This window comes from Pseudopipra pipra, chromosome 12 (assembly GCF_036250125.1).
Source record: "Pseudopipra pipra isolate bDixPip1 chromosome 12, bDixPip1.hap1, whole genome shotgun sequence".
In the NCBI taxonomy this organism is placed as follows: domain Eukaryota; kingdom Metazoa; phylum Chordata; class Aves; order Passeriformes; family Pipridae; genus Pseudopipra; species Pseudopipra pipra.
Window position 1 is genome coordinate 10,300,233 of NC_087560.1, and position 27,186 is coordinate 10,327,418.

Sequence of the window (27,186 nt, forward strand, 5' to 3'; positions counted from 1 at the left end):
GCGGCGGGACCCCTGGGGCGGGGGCGGGACCGTGAGGGCAGGGCGGGGGCGGGGGGCGCGGCCCCGCGTGACGCTCGCGCCCAGCGCGGCCGCGGCCGCCCGCGCTCAGAGCGGCTCGCGCGGGGCCGGGCGATGCGGGCGGGCGCGCGGCGGCGCGCGGCGCTGCTGCTGCTGTGGGCGCTCGCGGCCTGGGGAGCGCGGGCACAGCGGCCCGGCGGGAGCGCGGGTACGGGGATGAGGGAGCGCGGGTACGGGGATGAGGGAGCGCGGGTACGGGGATGAGGGCACCGCGGGTACGGGGATGAGGGACCGCGGGTACGGGGATGAGGGACCGCGGGTACGGGGATGAGGGAGCGCGGGTACGGAGATGAGGGACCGCGGGTACGGGGATGAGGGACCGCGGGTACGGGGATGAGGGACCGCGGGTACGGGGATGAGGGCACCGCGGGGCTCTCGGGGGCCTGGGGACATCGCTGCCCTTCTGAAACAGCGAAACCCACCCGAGCTCGAACCCGCGGAACTGAAAGGTGTCGGGATGTGTAACACTGCTGTGCTCAAATTTTCAGAAAACGGGACGCGCTGTGTCCTCTCGTCTTCATCGGAGTTTCCTGAAGGATTTTTCACGCCGCAGGAGAGGAAGGATGGAGGAATCGTTATCTACTTCATAATTATCCTGTACATGTTCTTGGCCGTGTCCATTGTGTGCGATGATTACTTCCTACCCTCCCTTGAGATCATCAGTGAATGTAAGTGACATCCTGATCTTTTCCCTGTAAAACTGAGCAGCTTGGTGCTCAGTTCTCTTTAAACGTTCTCTAAAAAACATTCTCTTTTAAAAAACTTCAAAGTTTGAGTGCTCTGAAACAAAACCAAACAAGCTTCAGTCCTTGTGCAGACATATCAATACAGTATTTAATTTGATACACAGGATCAATATTAGCTTGAAAAAACCTTCTCCGATTAAACTGCACAGGTATTCATTTAGCATTTGCTTTCTTTCTGACTGGAGGAAAATCTTAACACTTCCTCAGTATTAACTAAACTGACAATGTAACTCTGGGGTGCACAGTGGCATGTCCAGGTTACTAGTAAAAGAAAAAAAAAAGGGGGGGGAAGGCTGGTGTGTGGAACCAAATCAAGAAACCAAACCTCTCCCTGTATTTAGAACATAGGAATTTAGCACCTATCTAGAGTTTCTTTCTATGAAAGTAGTGAACAAGTATCAGGATGAGCTACTGTTTACATATTAAAAGTATGACACAGGAAGCAAAGGAATACTGTGGTTACAATGGTTCTCTGACATCTAATCAACCTGTACCAATTCCACTGGCTTAAGCAGACCACTGAATTAAAGAGATGGTCTTGGCTGGGAGTTCAGCTTTTCACTGCCAAGAATTAAAAAAATTCCTTAGGGAAACTCATCCCTGAACACCAGAAAACATTCTCCAAACCAGAACACTTACAGAAAATGTAAGTTTAAACACTGCTGTAGAGCTGATTTAATTGATGATAATTAAGCATTTTCGGACTTCCTCCATGGTTGGCCAAACATCCCTCTTCTTTGTGCGGAAGACTTGATCCCCAGAGTGAGTTACATTTCAGGAACAGTCAACTTACCAGGACAAAAATCTCACTTCTTTCAAGCAAGACACAGGCTTTTATACTGTCCATACGAAGTGAAAATTTGTTTTTAAGACTGCAGCACAAATTTGCATGTAACTAGTGCTTCTGGTATGTGAAGACACAGTAGTATAGATTTCCCTGGAAGACAGATAGACTTGATATGGATCATGTAACAATATCACACCAGTTCACGGAATTTCCCCACAATTATTACCCATATGAAACACAGTTGAAGCCTGCTTACAAATGCCTATTTTACAAGAGATATGCACATGATCTCAGAAATTCATTATCAGTACCTCTTTTCTGGTATTTAAACTACTTTCTGTAACAAAGTCTGAAATAAACTAGCCCAATAAATGAGGCTAGTTTTCAAGATATTTTTTCATTAATCTCAAGTAAATGCATTGACTGTACAAAAGTAATGAAAGTTCATTCTATTAAACTGTAGTAGCATCTAACATTACATACTAATGCAAGTAAAGGGTACAGACTACTGAAGTATCAATTTGCTCTATACCCAGGCCTTGGCCTCTCTCAGGATGTTGCTGGAGCAACCTTTATGGCTGCTGGAAGCTCTGCTCCAGAGCTTGTCACTGCTTTTCTAGGTATGTTTTGACTCCTTAGAACCTAGAATTCTTTTCCTTGTGTGTTGAACTGAAACATACCAGAAAGTCATTTTCCTTATAGGAGCTTTTGTGACAAAGGGAGATATTGGCGTCAGCACCATCCTTGGATCAGCAATCTATAATCTTCTTGGTATTTCTGCAGCTTGTGGACTGTTTTCCACTGTGGTATGTATCAACTTCGATAGTTCTGCTCCTAAGAGCCTAACAGTTATCTATTCTCATTTTCCAAGAAAAGCCAAGGGAGACTTACTATGACAACTGCCAAGTTTATTATTTAGTAGCAAAACCAGCATGTAATCAGTTTTAAGATAACTTGCTATGAAAGTTTTTAAAAACACTAACTTGTTAAATATCATACTTAAGTCATTCCTAAGAATCTTAAATTTTTACATAATATAGAAACAACATATTGATGCAGCATTTACAGCACTTAGTGAAAGTATTACAGAGAGGTTTAAGAAAAGTAAATGACTCTGATCTGCAGGTTTCCAGGCTATCCTGTTGGCCGCTGTTTAGAGACTGTCTGGTCTATACAATCAGTGCAGCAGCAGTCCTTGCGATGATCTCTGACAACAGAATTTACTGGTAAGAGCACAAGCTGTGTTGAATTCATGTTGACTGGAGATTAGCGAGACAGTGTTTTGAAAAACAAACAAAAACCCCCAAACTTCAAGTAGCCTGAACTGCCGTTCACTAACAGAAATAAACATCCTGTTGGCTTTAAAAAACAGAAAGTCACAATGCTTGTAAAGATTATTACCTAAACATTCAAACTCTGCATATTTATAAAGTTTGATCTGCATAGGTTTGTCTGTACAGACTTCACAATTTCTGTCACAACTGTTCTAGCATAGCAATTAGTGTTCATCATTTACTCCTTTTGAGCCTTTCCTTTCACAGCAGAATTGTTCACAAAAACATTTGTCTGCCAGAAGATCATGAGTTTCTGATGTTGTAACTCTTCCATCAACACCAAAACTCTTGTTACCTCAAAAAGACAGTCAGGTCCAGCACTAAGTCTCTTGAAGTTTCTAATTTAACCATCACGTGAAGACTCAGTTTTGCAAACATCAGGAAGATGTTCAGTCAGTAAGATTCCCTGGGAAACATGCAGCTATACAATACACAAACAAGATTCTGCAGGGGAGGGGAATTAATCAAACTGCTGAAAGACAGGGGGACACTCACAAACTTCCATGACATCAGCCATACAACTGCAAATAGATGCTTTTGTGTGTTTTCCTTTTGCTACTCATGCAAATTTTCTCTCTCTACTTATACCAGCCACTGGGTTCTTTTATACTACATGTTACATAAAACCTGTTTTTCATTCTAGGTATGAAAGTGCATCCTTATTATTGATATATGGGTGTTATATTCTGATACTGTGTTTTGACATTAAAATCAACCAATACCTCATGAAAAAGTTCAGTCCCTGCTGTACATGTTTTACAAAAGCTATGGAAGAGAATGCAGAGCAGCAGCCACTGGTTGGATGGAGGGAAGAGAGTGGACCTCTAATCCGTCAGCAGTCAAGGACAGACAGTGGAATTTTTCAGGATGAGCTGGACTACTCTCACCTTTCAACAAGCTTACATGGGCTTGATGAAATCTCTGGAGGTACAAGTACTATTACAGCTGTCTCTAGCACTCTGCATGCCTGTCTGCATCAGTTCTAATCAAGTTCTAATCTATTCTGAGATAGTTTTAAGATTTTGTTCACAGAAGAACTCCAGCATAGTATTTAAGTAAATAATATTCTAACCTGGAATATAAAATTAAGCAAAATCAGACTGGTGGTATTTATATGAAGTTAATTGCTAAAGGAATGTAAGCATAGTTGCTCATTTTTGTCATATTAGAACTTTTAACCGTCTTTGCTGTGTATATTTGAAACTTCCCAGCAACGCTGCTTGTAAAATGCACTACCACCTGACAGCCACACTGGTACTGTACTAATATATGCTATTTTCTTATGACAATGACAGATTCACAGCCCAAGAGATGCATCATATCAGAAGGAATAGCTGTGATGTGGCCACAGGCCATGTTTCTTCTTAGGCAAAAAAACAGTAGTTTTTTTGGTAAATGTTATGGGTAAACCTTTATAGAGAAGTTCATTTTTCATCCACCTTGGTGATGTGGTAATAAAGAACATTTTAATCATAGAGTACCAGGTTGGAAGGGGACCCCAGGGATCACCTGGTCCAACCTTTCCTGGCAAAAGCATGGTCTAGAGAATATGGCCCAGCACCTGTTCAGCTGAATCTCAGAAGTGTTTAGCACTAGGAATCCATCACTTCCTGAGGAGATCATTTTAGTAGCTGATTATTCTCATTGTGAAAAATGCTTTTCTTGTGTACAAGCAGAATCTCCCCATGAGTAACTTGATTTCAAAATTTTGTCCAAAGTGATGCAGGTACTGGGCAATACTACAGCTGGAACTTGAGGAGGTATTTTTTACCTTTTTTCAGTATTCTCACAAGTAAAGGACAGTAATATACTGTATGCTATGGATTCAAACTTAATTAATGCTACAGTTTAAAATAGTTACTTTTTCTTCACCAGATCATCCAAATGTCTTCACCATGCCTGAAGCAGATATGAAGAGAATTTTGTGGGTGTTATCGCTTCCCATTATCACACTACTCTATTTGACTATACCAGATTGCAGAAGACAGTTTTGGAGGAACTGGTTCATGGTGACATTTTTAATTTCAGCAGCATGGATTTCTGCAATAACTTATGTTCTCGTATGGATGATAACAATAGCAGGTAGGTACCCAAAGTGCTCCTGCTATACAGCATCAACCAACCAGGAATCACTGAAAAAACAGTTTTCTCCCTGTGAAGTTTCCCTTTCCACAACCATCAGTTTAGCAACTCAGACTTCACTGTAAAAAAACACAAGAAAAACCCAACAGAAACTTATGTTTGACTGCTTAGTTGGCCACCCTCTTCCATCTAATGATGGAACACTTTTGAGTTTAGCTGCTTCACACTACTTACCATCACAGGAAGGAGGGTTTGTTTCTGTAGCTACAAAAAACCAGCCTATATTTAAAAAGAGTTTCATTAAACTGCTCATTAAGGGAAACAATTAGATACACAGCAATAAACTTGTCATGCTGAAGGCTGACAAACACAAAATCCACAAAGACTGGAATTAGAGGTTAAGGTTTTTGGAAAAGATCTGTTATTTCTGCACCTGTATTTTTCATGAGTGCTATAGTAAGAGATTTGGCATTAAATTAACTGCCAAAAAACGTCCCAAATTTTTGTACTATATTATTTCAACTATAGCATCATGTGTTTATTAACCATTCTTGATGTGTGTGTGTATGTAGATCTCTTACAAATCTGCATCATTAAAAACTGAAGCAGTGAAAGGACTGTGTTTAAGTGAGGGAAGGGGTATGAACTTGTGTGTAAAAACATTCTACTAAATGTTTTAAGGTACCTTAAGGTATTAAAGGTCTCCTCATTTCACTATTTCTCCAGTCAGCTTTAAAGAAATCAAGTTTTTAATTTTAAGAACAAGCAGAAAACAAAACTCTAAACCAGAAAGAAATTTTACAAAGCTTGCCATTTCCACCTTATAGTTCACTAATCCTACTCAAGCATTCTGCTAGCTCAGATATGAATAAGTCCTTGTTCAGTGCAGAAACAGACCTACACGTTTGGTAAACCTTTGAGAAATAACTAGTAAATGGCTGGATACAACAATCACCATGTTCACCCCTTGGTCAAATAATTTTCCAGTTGTATCTAAAGAGCAAGGGTTCACTGTTCACTGTCTGGATGCTAGAAGCCTTTGAAACAGGATTCAAGTCAAAGTTATTGCTGTTCTACAAGACAAAGCATTAATTCATATGAAAGCAGGTACAGTGGAGATTCAGTAGTGTATTAGTTCACCTTCAACAGTCATCACAGGCAGTACTGGGGTCTTTGGCCCACTATTTCTAGGTAAAATATGTTCTACTTACATGTTAAAACACTAAAAGTTACACACACATTATATTCAAGTCCAGATTCTTTCATGAAGGTTGACTCAAAGATTCTATCATTGCATAATCAGCCTATCAGAATTGTCACAAAGGTGTCACAGCTGGGGACTAAACTTAGATGGTCAAGAACAAACCTACCTCAGTACACCCTTCTGTTGCTAGCAAAGAAAATCTGACTACTTATAGCAAGACATTGCCACTGAAACACAAAATTAACTAAAGGCTAGAAAAATAATACTATTCTATCTTTATGGTCAGTTGCCAGAAAAAAAAACAACCACCCCTACACATTACATAGAAGATAAATCTATCTAATAAAAAGAAAAATTAGATTCTCCTGAGTTTATATTCTGTCTTATAACCTTCAGAGGGCTAGAAACTACTGTTGGGTACATAAGGCTGGTTCATTCATACTTCACCTTGGTTTGACCCATTATTTTCCAGCCTGGATGGTTTATAAAAGTTGATTTTGTTGGTCGCTCATCCTACAAATCTGTTAGGAGCAATGGAAGGATAAAGAGAGTACAAATTCTGCAACAGGATCATGTTAGTCCCTCTGAACCAACAAACAGTTTCAAACATAAATTTACTGGGCTGCTCTAGACTAAGATGGTAAGTAATTAACAAGCATTGCTGACCTAGCTTAGAGCACTGCCTCTTATGTTATTAAAATTGCTCTTATTAGAGTTGAAATACTGCAAGTAAGAATTCAGATTTCAACAATAAAAAAAATTAAGATAGTTTTTAGTGAACAAAAAAGTTTAAGAAAAACTTAATTACTTAATAGCTTGAACAGAGGTGTCAAACACTTCAGCATATTGACCCTTCTGAATGGTACAACTGCTAAAATGGTTTTGATGAATCCCTGTATTTTAACTGAAAAATGAACAGAGTCACAGGACATGTGGGGCTAAGAAAAATAGTGGGGGAAAAATAAGCTGCCCTTTTAGTAACAGTTTAGAACTTTTCTTCATTTAAACAAGTATTTACCTAACGGAACTCACACTCCCAAAGGGTTACTTGTACTTACAAGTCATATAAAAATTCTGCATTTTGATTCTTCCAAATCTAAGCACTTTCTAATTGGAGTGAAATGGTAAACATGTAGTTGAGACAGTTTTCTCCTAATATCTTAATGACCCTCCTACCCAAGAAAATTCATGTGCTTGTAAGAGTTATTGCTTCATAAGTCTTTTGAACGCTAATGAGGAGACGCCCAAAACTGTAAAAGAGACTATATTTTCTAAAGTTGAAAGCAAAAAGAAAGAAAAAAAAATTAGTTGTTAGATATTTAAACATCTACTTTATCTGCAAGAAAAAAATTCATAACTGCTATTTTCTTGACCACTGGAGACATTCTACACAGGTCTTTGAGAAACTTAAGATGGTCACTATACCACAGTTCCTTTTTTTATTTGATCGAAGAACAAGGACAGGATGGTATTTCTTTGTTGTTACTCATGTTTTTAACTGCTTTGTGATTTAGTCATTTCATATGTAGTCAAGTTAGCTGACACATTCCATTTGAAATTACTGTATGATTACTAATTCTTTCTTTAGCAAACATAGTGCAAAGCACTTTCTTTGGATGAAACCTAACTAAAAACATACTTGCATTTTCCACCGTTATTTATCAACTGCAGGTGAAACACTGGGAATTCCAGAGTCAGTAATGGGTCTCACATTACTAGCAGCAGGAACAAGTGTACCAGATACAGTTGCAAGCGTGCTGGTCGCTCGAAAAGGTAAAGATTTTAGTATTCCACCTCATGCCAATGGATGTGTTTAAGAGGTATGAAGAAAAAAAAAAGAGTTCTAGTCAACACTTCCAGGAATTCAAGGAGTAACTTCAAAATTTGTGCTCCAGATTCTAGAGCTTAAGTTTACTAAAAATAAATAAATAGCTTACCTGAAAAAGCTGTGGCTCAGACATTTCAAAACTTCTCAGAGTATCTCAGAGAAGTATTCTAGATTGATCTATTTGTTGTTGATCAAGTATTACAGTTTTACTGCAGAACACAACTGTAGGTCTTGGTATTTTAAACTTAACTGGACCTTAGCCTGTCTAGCTTATTTTAAGTGCAACTGTGCAGATGCTGGTGATTTAGGGAGATATTTTTATGCTTGTGGTACCCAAAACCGTGTTCTGTAGAGTCATGACTACAGTTCCTTCGATGCAAAATCTGAAAAGAGTGCTCTGTGAGAAACTGAGGGCTGACAGTCTGTTCCTCCAAAACAGTTTGGTAATTTCATCCAATACAATTAAGCAAACTTATCTGCCTTTCTTCTTTTCCAGGAAATGGAGATATGGCTATGTCTAACATTGTAGGATCCAACGTATTTGATATGCTCTGTTTGGGAATACCCTGGTTTATAAAAACCGCCTTCATAAATACATCAGGACCCATAGAAGTGAACAGCAGTGGTCTGACATACACAGCCATTTCTCTTATCTGTTCTGTTGTTTTTATTTTTCTGGCAGTTCACCTGAATGGCTGGAAAATAGATAAAAAATTGGGAACCATTTGTCTTGTACTGTACTTAGTATTTACTGTACTAGCAATTTTATACGAACTTGGCATCATAGGAAACAATCCTACAAGGGTCTGTGGTAACTAGTTTTAATCAGTGATTATACTGATGAAAAAAATTAAAGCAGGAGGAAAAGATCAGTTTCTTCACTTAGTCAAAATAAAATAAAATAAAAAAAACAACTCCAAACTCCCACTGGGCTCTAAGTCTTATATACAGAACTAAATCATGTCATCAAAGTAATATTAAGAACAAAAACATCACAGCTTAACTGGAGCCCTTTCTTTTAGAGTCAGGAATTACAGTATGACTACAACACACATATAAAACCAAAATCCTGAAAAATAAAAAGACATCTACTTTTTACATTACAATGTTGATACACACTGGAGGGCAAAAATAAAAACCAGAAAACACTAAATAAATCCCACTATGCAGTCTTGAGATTAACAGAGAAAATGGCTTATTTTATTAAAAACAGTATAACCATTCATTTAAACTGAATGACTAGAGACACTTGGCCTAATTTTCCAAAGGCACTGAGCATCCAAACCTTCCATGGTCAACAGGGACCTGCAGGTGCTCAGTGCCTCTAAAAAAACAACAAAAATCAGGCAAATTGTCTTTAAAAACCAAACATAGTAAGATTCAGTTAACAAGTATCACAGTATATTAAACACTATACTGTTAAAGGCTGGTGGGATTTAAAAGTTCCTTTTTACATCTTTTGTAAGCATACAATGTTACTAAAAATGACTTGCTAAGATAGAGAAGCTAAACAAGACATAGGAATGTTCCTGAACACAGAGTTTTAAATTATGCATTGCGATCCAAGCGGACATCAATTTCTCTGCCACTGATTTTTATGCCGTTCATTATCCTACAGGCCTTTTCAGCAGATTCTGGTGAGTCAAATCTGACTGTTCCACAGCCCTTTGATTTTCCATTCTCCATTTTTATTTCTGCAAACATTACATGACCTGAATAAATAAGTTAAACAGCAGTTATTTCAAGTCCTCAGTGCACTAACAACTTAGAGAACTCAGAAGTGATAAAAAAACATTTCTAAGTATAATCTAGGGGAACATACGAAATTGGCCCTTCCAAACTGATGGTACATTCACTCATTCAGGCAAGGGGACATGGGACAAAACAGCAGTGAGGAATCCAAATTATGATCCACTATTTCAAATCTTCACACCAGCATTAAGATGAAGTATAACTGTGCCTGTATTTGACCTCAAGTTTGAAACAAAGTCCCTGTAAGACTCAGAGAAAGGTCTGTGTTTCATTTACAGACACTGACAGAAGGGTGAGTACTGACAGGCATTAACTGAACTGCAGAGTAGCCCAGTCCACTGTGTTCATCACAAAAACATATCAAGCAATAGCAACAATCAAACAGTTTTGTTAAGAAGCTGCAGAGCAAAATTAATGTCTTTAAAATGATGCAGTTACCAGGTTAGGAGTGGTGGATAAGTAACATGGACTATTCAATTCTCGCCAAGTTTTCTTGAGGTTGGACACCCAACTCACGAGGCATTATTTTCATGAAGATGTCTTGATACCTCTAAGAGTGTTCAGTTCCCTGGAGCTAATGAGGTTCTGCTTATGGTGTGTTATAGCACATCACTCCTGAGCCCCAGAATGCCACTAGGAACAAAAAACTTTTCCCTAAAATATATGACTTTATTTTTAAGTATCATATAAGACTGGCCTTTCACTGAAAGAAACTGAACACGGGGAGACAGACTTTGTATTTCCTTATGACACTGACACGAATACAATCTGTTGCTTATAATTCTTAAAAGCAACTGAACATAATTACTACATCTGTTAGCTGAAAAAGAGATGATTAAAAAACCCAAATTCTGAACAATCTGAAAGTTGCCAGGCACTTAAGACTTAAAAAAAGAAAGAACTTGTTGCACTATATCCTCCAGCTACAAAAATAACATCAACACCTTATAATTTTTCATAGTTGAACTGTGAGTTCCATTAATATCAAATCTGCAAACAGCTGTATAACTGTCTTAGACATCAGCAGTGTTTTAGATTATTTGTCTTTTCTGTCTCTCCAAAATAAAAGTCATCCTGTAATTCAGTTAAAGCTTTCTGTTCTGAAGGTGTGTTTTCAAAACACATCATGTATTTTTATACCCAAGCTTTATTTTTTGTTTACTTCTGTGAAAAGACGAACTTTTCTGCATTACATTAAAAAAATTACTGAATATTTGTAGCAATCCTTTATCTTATATCAAAAGGCCCCTTATTTCTTAAGATAAAGGGGAACATTACAGCCTTCAAAGATGCTAATCAGGATCATCTATATGCCTAAAAAACCCAATCTGCCACTTTGGCAAAATTACTATCTCTGATTTGATGCAGATGCAGCACCATTTCTTGAAGTAATGCATGACCTGTACAGCCATGCCTAAAAATTATTTATATAACTCAAGAAAGCTGGGTGAAGTAAGAAAGATTAAGCTCACCAAACTGTCCTTCAGAGTAAGGCAACAGTTTTGTCTTCCTGTCCTTATCTAATAAAGACCACATTAAACATGAAGCTGATGGAGCTGAGCAGGGGCAAGATTCATATACATACCACACTGACTGAATTTCTCCTTTAGCTTCTGCCAGGTCAAGTCAAAAGGAAGCTAGAATGAAAACACATTATTGATAACAAAATATTACAAAGAGAAAAAGAGCATGGAATCAAATATACACACAAAATAAGCTTGTGGTTTCTACATATTCAATTGCTTACATTTCTCACAAATATCTGGTTGCCTTTAGAGCCCAGTCTCTCTCTTATGCCACTTCCCATGGGGCCAGGCACAAACCCTCGATCGATATCGATGTTCCTGTCCAGGCCTCCCCCCATGGCTGGTCCCATCCGATCGAATCCAGAGCTCATCCGATCCATTCCCATTCCTCCAGCCATACTGTTCATACCACCCATTCCACCACCTACACAGAGAAAGAAATGGAGGATAAAATAAAAATCTCTTTTCAGTAATAAACACAAAAGTATTTTGTGTAAAAATAAAATAAAATTCTTGCATTAGGATAAAAAAATAACTTTATTAGAACTGCTGTAATATAAACCATCACTTTCATACATGCACAGTGATTTATCCAGTAGCATGGCTAAGATTTTAGGACAAACCATTACAAGACACAAAGTGTCAGTTCTAAAATAAAAGACCAAACTGCATCAAGCTGTTAGTCATACCACCTAATGTAGCAAAATGTTGAACACAAGTATTCAGATTCAAACGCTGTCCTGTTTAATTAATAAAAATGTTACACCCTATACCAAAAAGATCAAGTAAATAACTGTGGCCATGCTAAGATACAGATAATTTGACCAAATACACTGTTGTTTATTTGGCTTCCTGCATTTACATTGAGCTTTAGTTAATGCAGCAATACCCACACTTAATGACAAAATCTTCCACAGAAGGCATTGTTTTGCAGAGAACAGAAATTACTGCCAAGCACTGTAAAGAGCATGGACTTCCCTATGATACATGCAATGAAATATATTAATATATATTATATAAAAAGAACTAAAAGCAATGGCATTCAAATATTATTTCTGGATTCATAATTAAAAATTAATGTACAGCAAAACTATCAAGATCATTCAGGAGGGACGTTCTTTTTAAGCCTTATGCCTTTCAAGATTGGCACTAGCAAAATTTTAGTTTCTCATCTGTTCTAGCCTGAGGAACTCAGACATTTGCTGCAATACAATCTCAGTGCTGGAGCTTTGCACAAAGTTAAACTGAGTAATAATCTGAAATTCAAGCCTGATTTTTTATTTCAATGATGACTGATTACTGAGGTTCAGCTTCATGAACTTTACACAAATAAATGTGCCCATCTCTCTTTTTTCTGGAACACAAGTTTACTTTAATCACCTTTCCCTCCAAACTAGAAGTTAAAACCATTACAAAACTAAGAGAAAGACTATATTACCAAGTTTTCTTCTGAACTTTTACCTCAACAAAAGAGCTTTGAAAACTATTAGACCTGCAGTCACATGCAACAGAACTCTACTTCTTCCATAGACAGTGAGACACTACCCTACAAGGAAATCCTCTGATACAATTACATGTACACCACATCATTACATTGCCTATGCATTTATGTTCTAGTGAAACAAGTTAACCTACTCATTCCAGATCTTACTGGGCCCATGCTAGGTGCTCCCATTCCTCCTGCAAAAACACCAATCATTGCACCACCTAAACAGAGAAAAATAATGAAGTGACATACACTGAAACCACCAGTTAGTGACAACAACAAAGCACACGCTGATGAAGTGCACCGATCTCAGTGTTACCTGGCACTACATATCTACAGAGCACTTTAACCTGTGCCTTTCATTCCTCCCTTTCTACTATGGGATTTAAGCTACTCTGATTTCTTTCTAGCTTTTCTCCCCTCTGACAGTCTGCCAGTAGCACAAACATGGTAAAACTAAATGAGCCATTTCCCACATTGGGAAGAACAACCTCAAAACTCAAGGCTTCATCTTATTTGAACTTCACAGTACAAAAATTCAGCAATTCTGCTCCAAATCAAACATCCTCAATTTCACTAATTGATGCCACAGCCCAATCAAAGACACCCTCCTTGGTTTCAAGGTTACTAAAGCCAAATGCCTTCACAGTATTTCCTCTTAAAATACCATTAACCTAAATATTGTACAGGAGTACAGAAGGACCTTCCCTGATTAAACACGGTCTCTATTAACTATTGTATTTGTGAGTGCTGTAATTTATTTAAGGTTAAGTTGGGAAACTCTAATCTTGATTCTCAGAACACTGGTAAGATTGCTGACAGGTTGCAAGATGAAGCTTGCTGGGTCTACTGAATGAAAGTCTCCCCCACCAGTTTCTCACAGTGCCCATGTTCGTGCATTTCCAAAACAACGTGTTACCAGCAGACTCAGAGCCCGCTGCTTCCATGAACATTTACAACTGGAATCACTTTGCATTTTCACTCAGGAAACACTGGATGTTTATCCAATGTTGCAAGTAGCCAGATTGAAAGTATACATTCTAAGGCATTAATTCCAAGGCATTGAGCCTAGCTCAAAGGACAAGCTTGTTATGTTCTTATCACTTCCACACAATTATTTTGTGTTTAGTTTTGGGCCTGTCATGACAAGAAGGAGTGTGCCCAAAAAAGGGCAACAAAGCTGGTCAAGGGTCTGCAGCACAAGTCTTGTGAGGGGCAGCTGAGGGAGCTGGGAGTCTTCAGCCTGGAGAAAAGGAGGCTCAGGGAAGACCTTATTGCTCTCTGTAAGGTTGCAGAGATGTGGGGGTCAGTCTCTTCACCCAAGAAACAAGTAACAGAACAAGAGGAAATGGCCTCAAGTTACACCAGGGGAGGTTCAGATTGTATATTAGGAAAAATTTCTTCACAGAAAGGTTTGTCAGTCACTGGAACAGGTGGAGGAAGGAAGGGGTGGAATCAGCATCCCTGGAGGTATTTAAAAGACATGTAGGTGTGGCATTTGGAGACCTGGTTTAGTGGTGGACTCAGCAGTGCTGGGTTAAAGGTTGGACTCGAGGACCTTAGAGGTCTGTTCCAGTCTAACGATTCTGTGATTCATCCAGGTAACAGCACAGTACCAAAGTGCAAGAAGGCTCTACTGTTAAGCACTTCAAGGCCTCTGAAGATAGAAGAGTAACTCCTTTGAGGGAACCCCACTGTCAGCAAGACATCATCTATAAACAAAACAAAGCTGCCTCAGAAGAGGCAAAGAAATACCATTCTGAGCTGCATGAGCTCAGAAGACAGGAAGAAAACTGAGGGCACCTAAAATCACCATTCCTGTCCAATGCTACGTGATTTGCAGTAAAAACAATGTTCCACCATGCATTTGCAAACAGGCTCTGGGGAGCCTGTTCCAGCGCCTGACCACATTCTGGGTGAAAAACTTTTCCCTAATATCCAACCTAAACCTCCCCTGACACAGCTTCAGGCTGTTCCCTCGGGTCCTGTCACTGGTCACCACAGAGAAGAGTTCAGTGCCTGCACCTCCTCTTCCCCTCACGAGGAAACTATAACTGTGACAAGGTCTCCCCTCAGTCTCCTCCAGCTGAACAGATCAAGTGATCTCAGCTGCTCCTCCTACAGTTTTCCCTCCAGACCCTTCACCATCCTCACGGCCCTCCTCTGGATGCAATTTTCCACAGAAAATGTAACAGTTACCATACCCATCCTTCCAAAAGACTCTCCAAAACCACGGTTCAATGCCATCTCACCACGACCAAATTCTCTTTCCATGTTTGCTCCCATTCCACCACGGAACATTTCTATAGAGAACAAGGCAAAAAACCAGGAATATTCTGTTATTAACATCGAAGTTTATGCTCCCACAATACTTGTTTCACAGCTGCTTGTTTAAATAGAAGTGGGTCTAATGCACAAGTCAGAGGCACCCATCAAATATTTAACTCTCACGCCAGTTACTAGGCCTCCACTCAGGCAACTGTTTCCTCTGGACTCATCTATATTACCCATCCCTAAAGGAAGAGCTTTTAATAAATAAATATTAGCAAACTAGTAAGTGTACAGGAACGGTGTTCAACTACCTCCCATGCGGTTGACTCCAAATCCTCCCATATTGGGCATTCCTTCCATTCCACGAAATCCAGCAAGTCCTGTAAAATAAGGACGAGTGTTTTCTATACAGTATTAAAGAAACACTTAAAGCAAAAAACTTCACTGCACGTACCGCCTCCCATTCTACTCATTCCACCAAATCCTGGACCGTCTATTCCCATACCTTTAAACCAAAAAGACAAACAACATTTAGAAGACAGGCAAGATCCTCATGGATTTTTAAATGCTTACAGATAGTTAAAATCTCTAAATCACACTATACCAGGCTTCCTTTATCAAAAGTCTGTCATTCTTCCAAATACAGAAGTGACAATTTTAAACTGTACAACTTAAAAATTAAGAATGTGGATTTACCTCCTGGACCCATGCTCCCCATTCCACCGCCCATGCTCAACTGTGTTGCACTGATGGGTTGTCCACCTGGTCCAAGTCCCATACCAATGCCACCAAGACCACCTTGAAAACAACAAAATAAGTATCATCAGAAGAGAGATTTTCTTCTGTACAATACAGAGACCACAGTAAGCAAAAGTACTATTAAACTATGCCAAAAAAGGCACTAAACTGTGCCCAAACATGTATCATCACATATTAAGTGCAAGCAGCAGAAAAGAGTGTGCACTCACGAGGTAACTGTGAGCCTTTGCTGTCCGCAACACGGAAATCTTCGTGAGGAACTGATTTGTCATCCTGATAAAAAAACAAGGATGTCATGCCACGATCCTTTCATTGTTTTGGCAGAGACATTATAAGGTAGCAAGAAATGTAAGCAACTCACCATTTTTACATGCATGGGTCTATCAAACAGGAATTGTCCATTGAACATTGCTGAAGAAATGCAAGTCAAGGAGTCTACAGAAAGTAATTTTACTATTTAAGAAGAATTAATGTAATAACTTATTTTATTTCTGTACCATAATTAGGACCCTTATCTTTCCTTACCTGATCCTTAGAATGCCCATTCAAAGGCCAGCAGATGCAATACAAGCTGTTAGGTACATGGAAGTCAGTTTAACAACTGTCATACTTTTAGGTATTTTAATTTAGTTCAACACCACCAGGGACTTTTAGACTTTAGCAGTACACTTAGTCACTTTTACAAATGTAATCTGTACACTATTACACTCTACTCCCTATACACAAGCTACAAGGCAAATAAGCACCATTTGCAAAACTATGCCATCAGAAGCCATTAAAGACTAATCCATATTTGATCAATTGTTTTCCAAACCCAAGGATACATATTGCTTGAACAGCTTCAATTGCTTGTTCAAAGGTAACGGTTCCCATCCCTCGACTCTTGCCATCTTTATCTTCCTTGATGTCAGCACGCTTCACAGTTCCAGCAATGCTGAACACCTCCTTCAGCTTCTTCCAGCCAACTTTAAAGTCAAGCTGACACACAGAAATACATTAGTGATTTCAGTGCACATCTCTGTTCTGCCATTACATTTGAAGAGATTTCCTGCATTGCTGTTAACTCTTCAGCTTCACAAAATGCTTGAGGAATGTAAATAGCCATGATTTTGTAATATACACACACTACATCAAAGTCTAAAAGCAACAATTTATTCTATGTACATGTATTTTACTTTCATTAACATACTAACGTTGAGGAATGGATTCGATCTTGAGAAGAGCAGCTCCACAAGCCCTCCTGCAGATACAGTTGTGTCTTGTGCAAATAAAGAACTTACATTGTTATATTTATTGGAACTTCATTAAGTTAGTCTGAAGTAACTAGCAAGATAAACTGAAGTGTATATTTAATAAAAAAAAATGCAGTTGTAAATAGCAAAAAGATGTATAAAATATTTTTTAATCAACAAATAACTATGCAATAATTATAAGTGCATGCCAGCCTCAAAAGTTTAATGTATCTTTCCATGTCCAAAATATTAATATATACAACCTTTTCAGTTGAATATAGTAATTGTGAACTAATTTCCAGCTTCCTCTTTATATTAAAACTGAACTACGCAGGTATAAGACGTCTTACAAAGATCAAAGTTATAAAGTTATAAAGTTATAAAATGCAGTTTTAAACTTACATTAGCAACAAAAATAGTGGACCCAAGCCTGCCTGCCTGCAAGTTACTGATAACTTCAGGAGGAATGTTTGGATTATTGAGAATAGAAGGTGGTAAATTCATTATTCCAGGTGCTGCATCAGGTCCATGTCCTCCTGGAAACTGTCCTCCCCCACGCTGTAATGCCCTACGAGCATGTTCACCTTCAGGATCCTGAAACATGGGCAAAAATAAAGCCACTTAATGACCAAAAACAGGACTGGCAACAAATAAAAAGTACTGTTGAAATTCTACATAAACCCATCAAAATTATCAGCTGACATCCTTGTCCATGTCAGAGAGATCAAAGACTGAATTAGCATGGAGACCTAATTCCCTCACCTCTAGAGGTGGGTCCTTTTAGATGAGGGTTGAGCCATATTGGCAAAGCACTTGCTGAGGAAGTGTGCACTGCCACTTCACATGCTGCACCTACCCTATGGACAAGTAGAGAAGATTTCAAGCTAAAGGACTGTCAGTCTGGCACCTTCCTCCAGGAACTGAATTAATTTAATTAGGTGGTGGATTTGTATTATTTATTAATATCACTATTAAAGTTGTAACAGGATAAGAAGCACTGCATCAGATACTGTGATATAGTACACTACAACAGAAATGTTGGTATTATTTCACTTTCCAGGCAGCACAACTTCTCTACTTCCAGCCCCCTTGTTGCACATATGTAGTAGTCTGACAATTAGCTCCTTCTGTGCCATATTTTGAGGCAGGTAAGCAATGTAAACATAGAATTATTTAGGCTGAAAAAGATCTGATGACACTAAGGTAAGAATATGAAGTTAAAGTTGTTTCAAAGAAAAACAGCATTAGATTATTTTGACTTTAGGATTTTTGCCAGTTTACTTGGGATAGCTTCTGCAAGCCAACAGGCACTTCAGCCAATTAAGAAAATTTCATAAAAACTTAAACTGGAAATTACACATCTAAGACTGTCAAAACACTGTATTGTCATCTCAGTAGCTACAGTACCTTCACTATTTCAAATTCAAAACAGCAGCAATAACCATACCTCTTTAATATTCAGGGGTCTTCCACTAAGATCATATTTGTTCATAGTGTCTAATGCTTTCTTAACAAATTCTTCATCTTTGAATTCAACCACACTTAGAGAGAACAAAACATTTAGAGTATTAAAATAAAGTCCAAAATGCCAAAACAAATAGAATGTTTGAATATCAGTGTGTTTCTACACACTTAGAAAAAGAAACTTACCCACAACCCTACATCCATGAGATTTGTCATCATATGTAAAGAGAAAACAAGCAAACAAGAAGTCAGTCAGCACATATAACAGAGCAATGAAGATTCCAGTTAAAGATCCCAGCTCACTGTTAAATAACTATACAAGTTATTTTCAGCTTCAAAATCCATAATACGTGTTCTTTAGTGGTAGCCAATCTGAATTTCTCCTGCTTTCTCAATATACATACCTTTCAAATGCAAGAGAATACATTGTCTCTCACTCTCTTAGAGTCAAACCAGAATTGGAAAAATGCCACACAGATCCATGTAAGGACAATTGGGGAGAGGAGGTGGGAGGGAAAGGGTGGAAAGAAAATAACCCCAAAACATAACCAAAAACCAATCAAGACACTCGTCATTAAAAGCTGCCCACTGACTAAAGAATTCAAATCTACCTATATCGAGTATACCAGTACAATGAACAAGGAGTCTGCATACCTCTTCAGTATTACAGCAGAATTGAGAAATTACCTTGTAAGAAAATAACCTGATTGACTGCACCAGAATCCTTCTAATAAAGCAAAGAGTAGAGGATTGCTTTAAGTATAGCAAAGCTGACAGCATGTTTAGTTTTAACAAGTATTAAAGAAGTAATTTACAACAATTGATACAACCTCAGCTAAGACTCAAACCTGCATTTCTCATGTTCTCACTGCAGGTTCAGAGCTGCTATTGGCCCAACTTTTGACTATTTTTAAGAAGACAGAGGAGCTTTAACAATCTTCACTCCTAGTGCCTCATTGCAGGCACTCTGCTGGCTACCAACCATCTCCATCCATTTAGTTTTAGGAAAGCAAATACATTAATCCAGTGTTTAAAGTACCAACCCTGCAGAGCTGTCAAATCAGGCACTTCACACAGTATATTCTTAGCTAACATTTTATACTCATTGGCCCCGAGAATACTACACTAACAAAATTTAAATAAAATTAGTGGTTTGTTGAACGTCCTTTATATGAAACAATTTGTACCAAAACAAAGGTGTTGGCTAAAAAGAATTAAGTAAATGCCATTTGTTAACATTTACAGAAGTACTTTGTCCTTTACAGCCAGCTAGTGTGAGTTGCATGAAAGTGTCAGACTACTTCTAATACAGAATCCTCAAGGCTACCTTAATGAAAATCAGTGTAAAAATGAAACTTACTTTCCAATAACTGGTACAGGTATTATACAAAAATAAAACTGCTGAGGAACTTTTAAACCTCTAGCAGATTGTTGCCCACGGCACTTACCCTTGATTTTCCTTCAGCATCCTTAAACAGCTCCACGTATGTAACCTCACCAACTACATAAGACATACAAAGGGAAAATACCAAGAGACAATGCATTTAAACACCAGTATCTTTCTTTACTGTGCCCCTGTGCACAAGTCTACAGAGAATCACCTATTATTCACCAACAATCAAAACCAGACCAACATACCTCCTGTCAATGGCTATGTAATTTAGCTAATTTTCAGAAATATGCAGCAGCCACATTCTCAAAAGCTAAAAACAAACAACTATATTTAACCTAATTCATACTACAGATCATATTTTGGCCAGTATGATATAGTTGGTGAACAAATTCAGATATAGAGTCCCTTAACCTAACAAATGAAACGTCAACGTTCACTGGAAAGTGTTACATTTATCATCCTACTCACAACACCTGTTTTAAGGTGACTTTCTACCTGAATATCTTCAATCATAAGTTTGCCTTCAATAATAACCAAATTTACACATCAAATATTTCACAGCAAGCGACTCACTTTCTAAAGTAGGAAGTTTCAGTGAATAAACCAATCAAATAGTCACGTCACCTTACAACAGATAAACCAGCAGTTACAGAAGGGGTACTGGCATTTTTCACAGCCTAAAAGCCAAGTGTGCTTTGCATTACTTTTGAAGAATCAATTTTTCAAGGAAAACACAGAACTAACTTTTTACAAAATCCGTATATTATCATTATTTTACCCCAAACTTAAAACAAAATTTTGGGGGCAGTAAGATTTCTCTATCAGAACTTCAACAATAGTAACAAGCTTTTAATACAAATCTCCAGACAAACAGTCATGGCAGTAGTGACAATGCAGACAAAGTTAATGCCACAGCCAGATTCCACCAAAGAAATACAAAACAACTTTTGAAAGACATCCCTTATTATTCATGTTAACACACTTAATGTGTTGCTTAAATACAATAGCCCTCGAAGAAAAAAAGAAAAACTACAGAAACTACAACTAGACGAAACACAATCTCTTTAGGAAGTCATGAGGTCATGCATATACTCTCTACTGTCACACCAGAATGGCAGAAGGTTGTGAGCACTTCATTTACCCATCCTACCCTGCAATGCAATTGTCTCGGATGAAAGAGGGGGAAGGGAGATAGATGTACCAAGTAAAGGCCAAAACAAAAAAAGGCAAATCAAATCTGTGTGGCTCAAAGGACACATACACTGCATTTGAGTCCTATCCCTTTCTGTGTGAAGTGTATTATAAGGAATAAGTTACCTTTCTCTCTCATAAGATCTTTAATAGCTTGCCATTTCATGTCATACGGGATGTTGCTAATAAAAACTCTATTACGATTAACAGCCTTCTTGTCTCCAGAGCCTGCATTCTTCTCCTTGGAATAGGGCTGGAATCTATTCTTGTTTCCAAGAGAAGGGATTGCCTTCGCTTTTGCAACGTACTTCTCTTTCACAGGTGCTTTCCCCTCTTTTGCTGTCTCATCATTTTCCCTACATTTAAAAAAAACAAACAAAAATCCAAACAAAAACACAATTAGTCTTGTGTTGGATCATTAGACCATCATAGCTCCTATATATATGTGTGTGTATATATATATATATGTGTGTGTGTGTGTGTGTGTATCTACCTATCTCTATATATCCATATATATCTATGTATCTGCCTATCTCCTATGCTATTGTAACTTCCAGGATGTTAAATGTTGCTTTTCAAGTTAAGAAAAATAAATTCACATTACAAGCGTAATTCCAAAATACATGGTTTTATCTAGAACAAAAAAAATAACGTTACAATATCAAGTAAAGAAAGGACATCTTGCTATTTCAGTTACATTCCATTTCACAGAATCAAAGAATCTGTGAATGGTTTGGGTTAGAAGGCACTTTAAAGATCATCTCGTTCCAACCCCCTGCCATGGGCAGGGACATCTCTCACTGCTCAGGCTGCTCAGAGCCCCATCCAGCCTTGAACACTTCCAGGATGGGGCATCCACAACTTCTCTGGACAACCTGTTCCAGCGCATCATGTCTGTCAAGATTCACAAACACAGTGCTATAGACTACTACAAATACCAAAACAGAATGACTCAGTTGAAAAATCAGCTCTTAGCACCCATGCTTTGGTGCTTCCACCAGCTTCACATCACATTTAGCCAAGTTACACAATATTCGCCCCAAAAGTGAGAGTTGAAACGGTCTAAGTTACAAAGCAGCTCAGTATGCTTTATTCAATGAAATAATAATATATCAAAATCAACTCAATTTGTAAATCAAATTGTATTTTATCTACCATATAAAGAATTTTTATTCACAATTTGTGCCAGATTGATTTCAGACAGAAATTAAAATTCAACTAAGAACCACAATTACTTTTTCAGTCTCACTGCTTAGCACTACTAGAATTTGAAAACTTGCTAAATGCATGGGGAATAGCTGTATTAAGACATGATATGCACCTGAGACTAATTAAGTTACCAGATATTATCCACCAGAAACAACAAAATAGACTTCTGGCCTCGGTCTTTCAAAAGTTTACCAATAGTAGCTGCTCCTCTTTTAAAATTTTTTAGTAGAAAATTTGCTGCTTCTCTTTTAAAGCAGCCCAATCTCAAGTTCAATGAAACAATACACTTTGACCAGAATTGGATTAAATATCAGAACTCTGTGGCACTCTTGACATTGTTACTATCCCGAGCTGATTTAATCTGCTACCAGAGGCTCAAGGTGCCTGAATTGTTACTTTAAATTAGGAGAACTGCTGCACTAAAAGAATCCACTGAATAAAGCCACACAAATGTGACCCACTAAACAGATGCTACTTAGAGACCCACATCACTGTCTACTTAGTTAACTAAGAGAAGCTTAAAAAGTACTTTTACACAAACATTTATTTAAAAAGCTAGCACTATCCACTTGAGTTGGAACAATTAGAAGGTGATGTCCTACAGAAATGACAGAAGTAACTGATTGTGAACCCTCCTTATATTACATCACTGCCTTTACTTTATTTCCCACATTTCAGAAGGCTTAGTTTTTATCTCATTTTGATACTTTGGAAGGTCGCTGGTGGAAAATTAGCCAAAACAAGCATTTCAGTTTTACAACCACAACATATGGTAAGATCACTGATTTTGGATTAACTGAGATGAGTATTTTCAGCTCTCTGCAAAGTTAACCAAACAATAAGTGGAAATCTTGCACTCAAAAGCACATGCAAGTAGCCAGCCTTTCATGTATTATCTGCTCAAGCTTGGCCACATTCCAGGGAGGAAGAAATTCAAACACATCCATATTCCTCCCACGACTTTTTCCCCAATTCTGAAATACTCATCCAATATGAACTTCACAGTCCTTGTGTTTACCAGTGGATTAAGAGAAGATTAGCAACTGGGAAATGCCTGGACACTCCTCTGGGCCAAGTATTTGTAAAATTTAAAACGTTTCAAGTCAATGACATGTTATCTGGTTCAAGCATCCTCCAGTTTCCCTCTGCATCATCCCTCCTCCACACCATCCTGCCCCTGTGACAACATAATTCTTGTGTGGCTGGGTAATGAAGTGAAATGGAGGGAACAATGCAGGAACTGGAGAGAGCCAGAGGGAGAGGAGAGGGAAAGAGCAGAGTGTCAGGTTTTCCAGTCAGAGCAGTTCCTTCCAATCCAGTTCCATTTGCAAATGCAAAACTCCTGTCCCATGAAGCTCCTAGCAAAAATCCGAGTTCTTCCTTAAGTTTTAGGATTAGAGCAATGGATTCTCTTTAGCCCTTTAAGCTCTTTCCTGCTTAAAGGATTATGAAACAGCCCCTTGGTGCTCAGTGCAGTGCACAGGAACAGACAGGTCTCCAAATAGGGAATCCACAGGCTCTGCAAGACCTGGCTGTACAAATCAGTAGAGAGCAAAGAGGATACAAGTCTGGCATAAACTCCAAAATCTGGGAAACAAGATGACACTTCACTTAGTCTGGGGATCACAGCCAGTCTCCTGAAAATAGAGGATTAATTAAAGAAACGATTCTTCTTGCAAAACTCATCTGCCAAGATCAACACAGGCCAGTGAACAAGCTGGAGGCAGAGATCCTTTTATAGTTCTTACCCTCCTCCTTGAATATTAAAAATAATTTCAATCAAATAATACATTCAAAGTAATGTCACATTAGTCACCTACAGACCACAGAAAAGACAGCCTCAGAATTTATGACTTGACATTTTCTCGAGGGAAAAACAATAGTAATTTCTAGTCTTCACCTTTTGTATGAGCTACACATTTTATAGATTTAATTAATATTTGCCTTTGTAATCACGAGCAAATTTCCAGTATTGGAAAAAAACCCCTACAATTATTTCTTTTTTAAAAAAAAAAGCATGTCCTCATCGATTAGCAATTGGAAAAAAAAAAAAAGCTTTTGAACTTTCCATAAAGTTTTGGAAACAAAAGACAAGGTTTCCACAAACAAAACTAGCAGCCTAAAAAATAATAACCACAAGATACACCAACATGAAAGCCCTAAAAGCTGCTCTTTTAAAACCAAACTTCTACTTCTCTGCTCACAGGTGTCCACAGTAAGATCAGTCGAGATAGAAATGCAAGAAGTTCACAACATGTGATTCCAAAGCACAGCTTTGTTGTGTGGAACAGTTCCCACTGCTCAGTACAATAAATTTATGGAAGTGTGCATGTTGAGACCAGGATTCCTTTCCAATTTCATGAGTGCTAATCAAACCAGGTTACTCATTTATTTTTTTAAGTAATACATTTCACCTGCCCACTGACACCTTCATCCTTCCTACATGTTTTGGGGAAGACTAGAAACTGTATTTGAAAGAACAAGATTTGTATCTCTGTCACCAAGAACTCTGCATTACTTTCACACTTCCAGTTGTGATTTCTACTACATGGAATGACCAGGATTTTTCATTTGCTTGTGAGGTTTTGGAGGGAAACGAAGACATTGCTGACAGGAGGTATACAGAGAAATTAAGTCATTACTTCAACAGCAGCAACCCCAAAAGAGCAATAAAATTATACACCTAAAAGGAGCAAAAGGGTGACAATCTTCCTGTGGAAATTCAGTTCTAATCTGTGTAGTTTGGAAGCTGAGGGCCAGATTCAGGAGGGAAAAAAGCAAAACCACAACTTTGGTTTTATAGTAATGTGAAATTTATAACTTGTAAACTAAACTAAATTTCACAGGGCGCCAAGTAAAGGCATGAAATATGCCTTTATTCCTCCAGCTTGATATTGAAGTTGGTCCCTTATGCATTTTTTAAACACAACAGCATCAGAGCTGGGCTGCTTGGAACATGTCAAAACTTAACAGACCTCAACAGCTTTGATGTACTGCAACAGTAAGTCTACTACAAATCCATTTTCCCTCCAAGGTTTGAATGAGATTAAACGAGATATGGAAATTCCAACGATCTGAGGCCAAAACCTAGTTCATGTAAAGAGTGACAACCCTCAAAGCCTAACATCAAGAGCAACCGCTCACAAAAAAAATTTATTCATCGTATTGTTCTAGAGAGCTGGTAGTTCCAGCTCCCTTATACTATGTTCCTTTTAGACAAGGATCTGCATACTCCATGTATAAAAATGTTACAATTTACAAGCAAACTTCGTGCACGCATGTGTGGTTTTTGTCTCTAGAAAATAAATCACTACAGGGCTGCCTTACCACCCTCACGTAAACAAAGAGTAGTTCAAGGGCTCCACAGAACACACCGCTCCGGCCACAAGTGGAAACGTGACCGGCACCAGAAACGATGCGGACACCCCTGGAAACGGGTCCTGCAGCGCTGCCCGCCGGGGAGGCCCCACAAGGCCCAGCCCCCGCGGCCGCTGCCCGAGCGCCGCCGCCCCCCCGTGCCCGTGCCCAGCCCGCGGCCTCCCCGCGCTCCCCGGGCCGGGAAGGGCCCCCAGCCCCGGCGGTGCCCCAGCCCCGCGGGGAAGGAGCCCGGAGCACGGGGGGGTCCGGCTGCCTCCCCCCGCCCGCGCTGCCCCCGCCGCCCGCCCGGCCCTGCCCCGCGCTGCCCTCACACACATTTTGACGCCATTAGCGCTGCCCGCGCCGCTCCCGGGCGCCGCGGCCGCCGCCGCCTCCTCATCCTGCGGCGGCTGTTGCTGCGGCTGCTGCTGCGGCGGCGGCTGTTGCTGCTGCGGCTGCGGGGGCTGCTGCCCGGCCGCCTCCTCGGCCCTGCGCGGCGCGGCCGCCTCGACCCTGTCGCTCTCCGCCATCTCGTGCCGGGCCGCGGCCCCGCGACCGCCGGTTTGAAACGGGCCCCGAGCGCCTCGGCCTCGCCGCCGCCACGGCCAGTCTCGCGAGAGCGGCGCGCGCGGCCGGGGGAGGGGAGCGGCCGGGACGCGCGCGCCGAGGCTTTGAGCGTTGCCATGGAGACCCAGCCCCGGCCGCCATGGCCGCCGTGGGGCGGGCGCGTCGCGTCAGGGACCTCCGCTGAGTCACAGAATCACAGACACAATCACTGGGGTCATCGAGTCCACACATTAACACAGCACGGCCAAGCACATCGCTAAACCATGTCCCCGAGTGCCACATCTGCACGTCTTTTAAATCCCTTCAGGGATGGTGACTCCGCCACTTCCCTGGGCAGTGTGTTCCAGTGCTTGGCAACCTTTCCATGAAGAAATTTTTCCTAATATTCAATCTAAACCCCCCCGGTGCAACTCGAGGCCATTTCCTATCATCCTACCACTTGTTTCTTGAGAAAAGAGACCAACTCTCACCTGGCTCCAACGTCATTTCAGAGAGTTGTAGAGAGGGATAAGGTCCCCCGGGGCCTCCTTTTCTCCAGGCTGAAGACCCCCGTCTCCCTCAGCTGCTCCTCACAAGACTTATGCTCCAGACCCTTGACCAGCTTTGTTGCACTTTTTTGGACACACTCCAGCACCTCAATGTCTGTCTTGTCATGATGGGCCCAAAACTGACACAGGATTCACAGTGTGGTGTCTCCAGTGTGAGCAGAGGGGGATGAGCCTGATATCCAGTCTAAACCTTCCCTGACTCAGCTTCAGGCCGTTCCCCTCCAAACCCTTCACCATCCTCCCTGCCCTCCTTTGGATGCTCTCTCATCACTTAATAGCTTAATGTCTTTTTCATATTGTGGTGCCAAAACTGCACACAATATTCAAGGTGAGGCCACACCAGTGCAGAGCAGAGTGGGACAGTCACCTCAC

The 27,186-nt window shown here is 39.8% G+C and overlaps 2 protein-coding genes across 3 annotated transcripts; one reads left to right on the forward strand and one right to left on the reverse strand.

Moving 5' to 3' along the window:
- The first annotated feature begins 117 nt into the window (after nt 1-117).
- Nucleotides 118-10,997, forward strand: SLC24A5 (solute carrier family 24 member 5). The gene is made up of 9 exons (XM_064668813.1): nt 118-226; nt 567-746; nt 2,148-2,231; nt 2,314-2,417; nt 2,737-2,837; nt 3,589-3,872; nt 4,821-5,027; nt 7,903-8,004; nt 8,556-10,997. The coding sequence occupies exons 1-9, from the start codon at nt 133-135 to the stop codon at nt 8,876-8,878; spliced, it is 1,479 nt and encodes a 492-aa protein (XP_064524883.1). The 5' UTR covers nt 118-132; the 3' UTR covers nt 8,879-10,997.
- MYEF2 (myelin expression factor 2) lies at nt 2,503-26,300 on the reverse strand. Of its 2 annotated transcripts, XM_064668818.1 has the most exons (17): nt 26,036-26,299; nt 21,260-21,489; nt 19,998-20,050; nt 18,736-18,743; nt 18,533-18,626; nt 17,488-17,679; nt 16,678-16,831; nt 16,215-16,264; nt 16,063-16,126; nt 15,791-15,892; nt 15,549-15,599; nt 15,406-15,474; nt 15,028-15,126; nt 12,973-13,044; nt 11,559-11,761; nt 11,397-11,448; nt 2,503-9,771 (listed from the first exon to the last, which is right to left on the reverse strand). In XM_064668818.1, exons 1-17 carry the CDS (start codon nt 26,227-26,229, stop codon nt 9,608-9,610), a joined length of 1,851 nt encoding a protein of 616 aa, XP_064524888.1. In that variant the 5' UTR covers nt 26,230-26,299; the 3' UTR covers nt 2,503-9,607. The 2 variants fall into 2 exon arrangements, with proteins under 2 accessions (XP_064524888.1, XP_064524889.1); XM_064668819.1 differs by lacking the exon at nt 12,973-13,044 and having other exon boundaries at nt 26,036-26,300.
- Between the last annotated feature and the right edge of the window lie 886 nt (nt 26,301-27,186).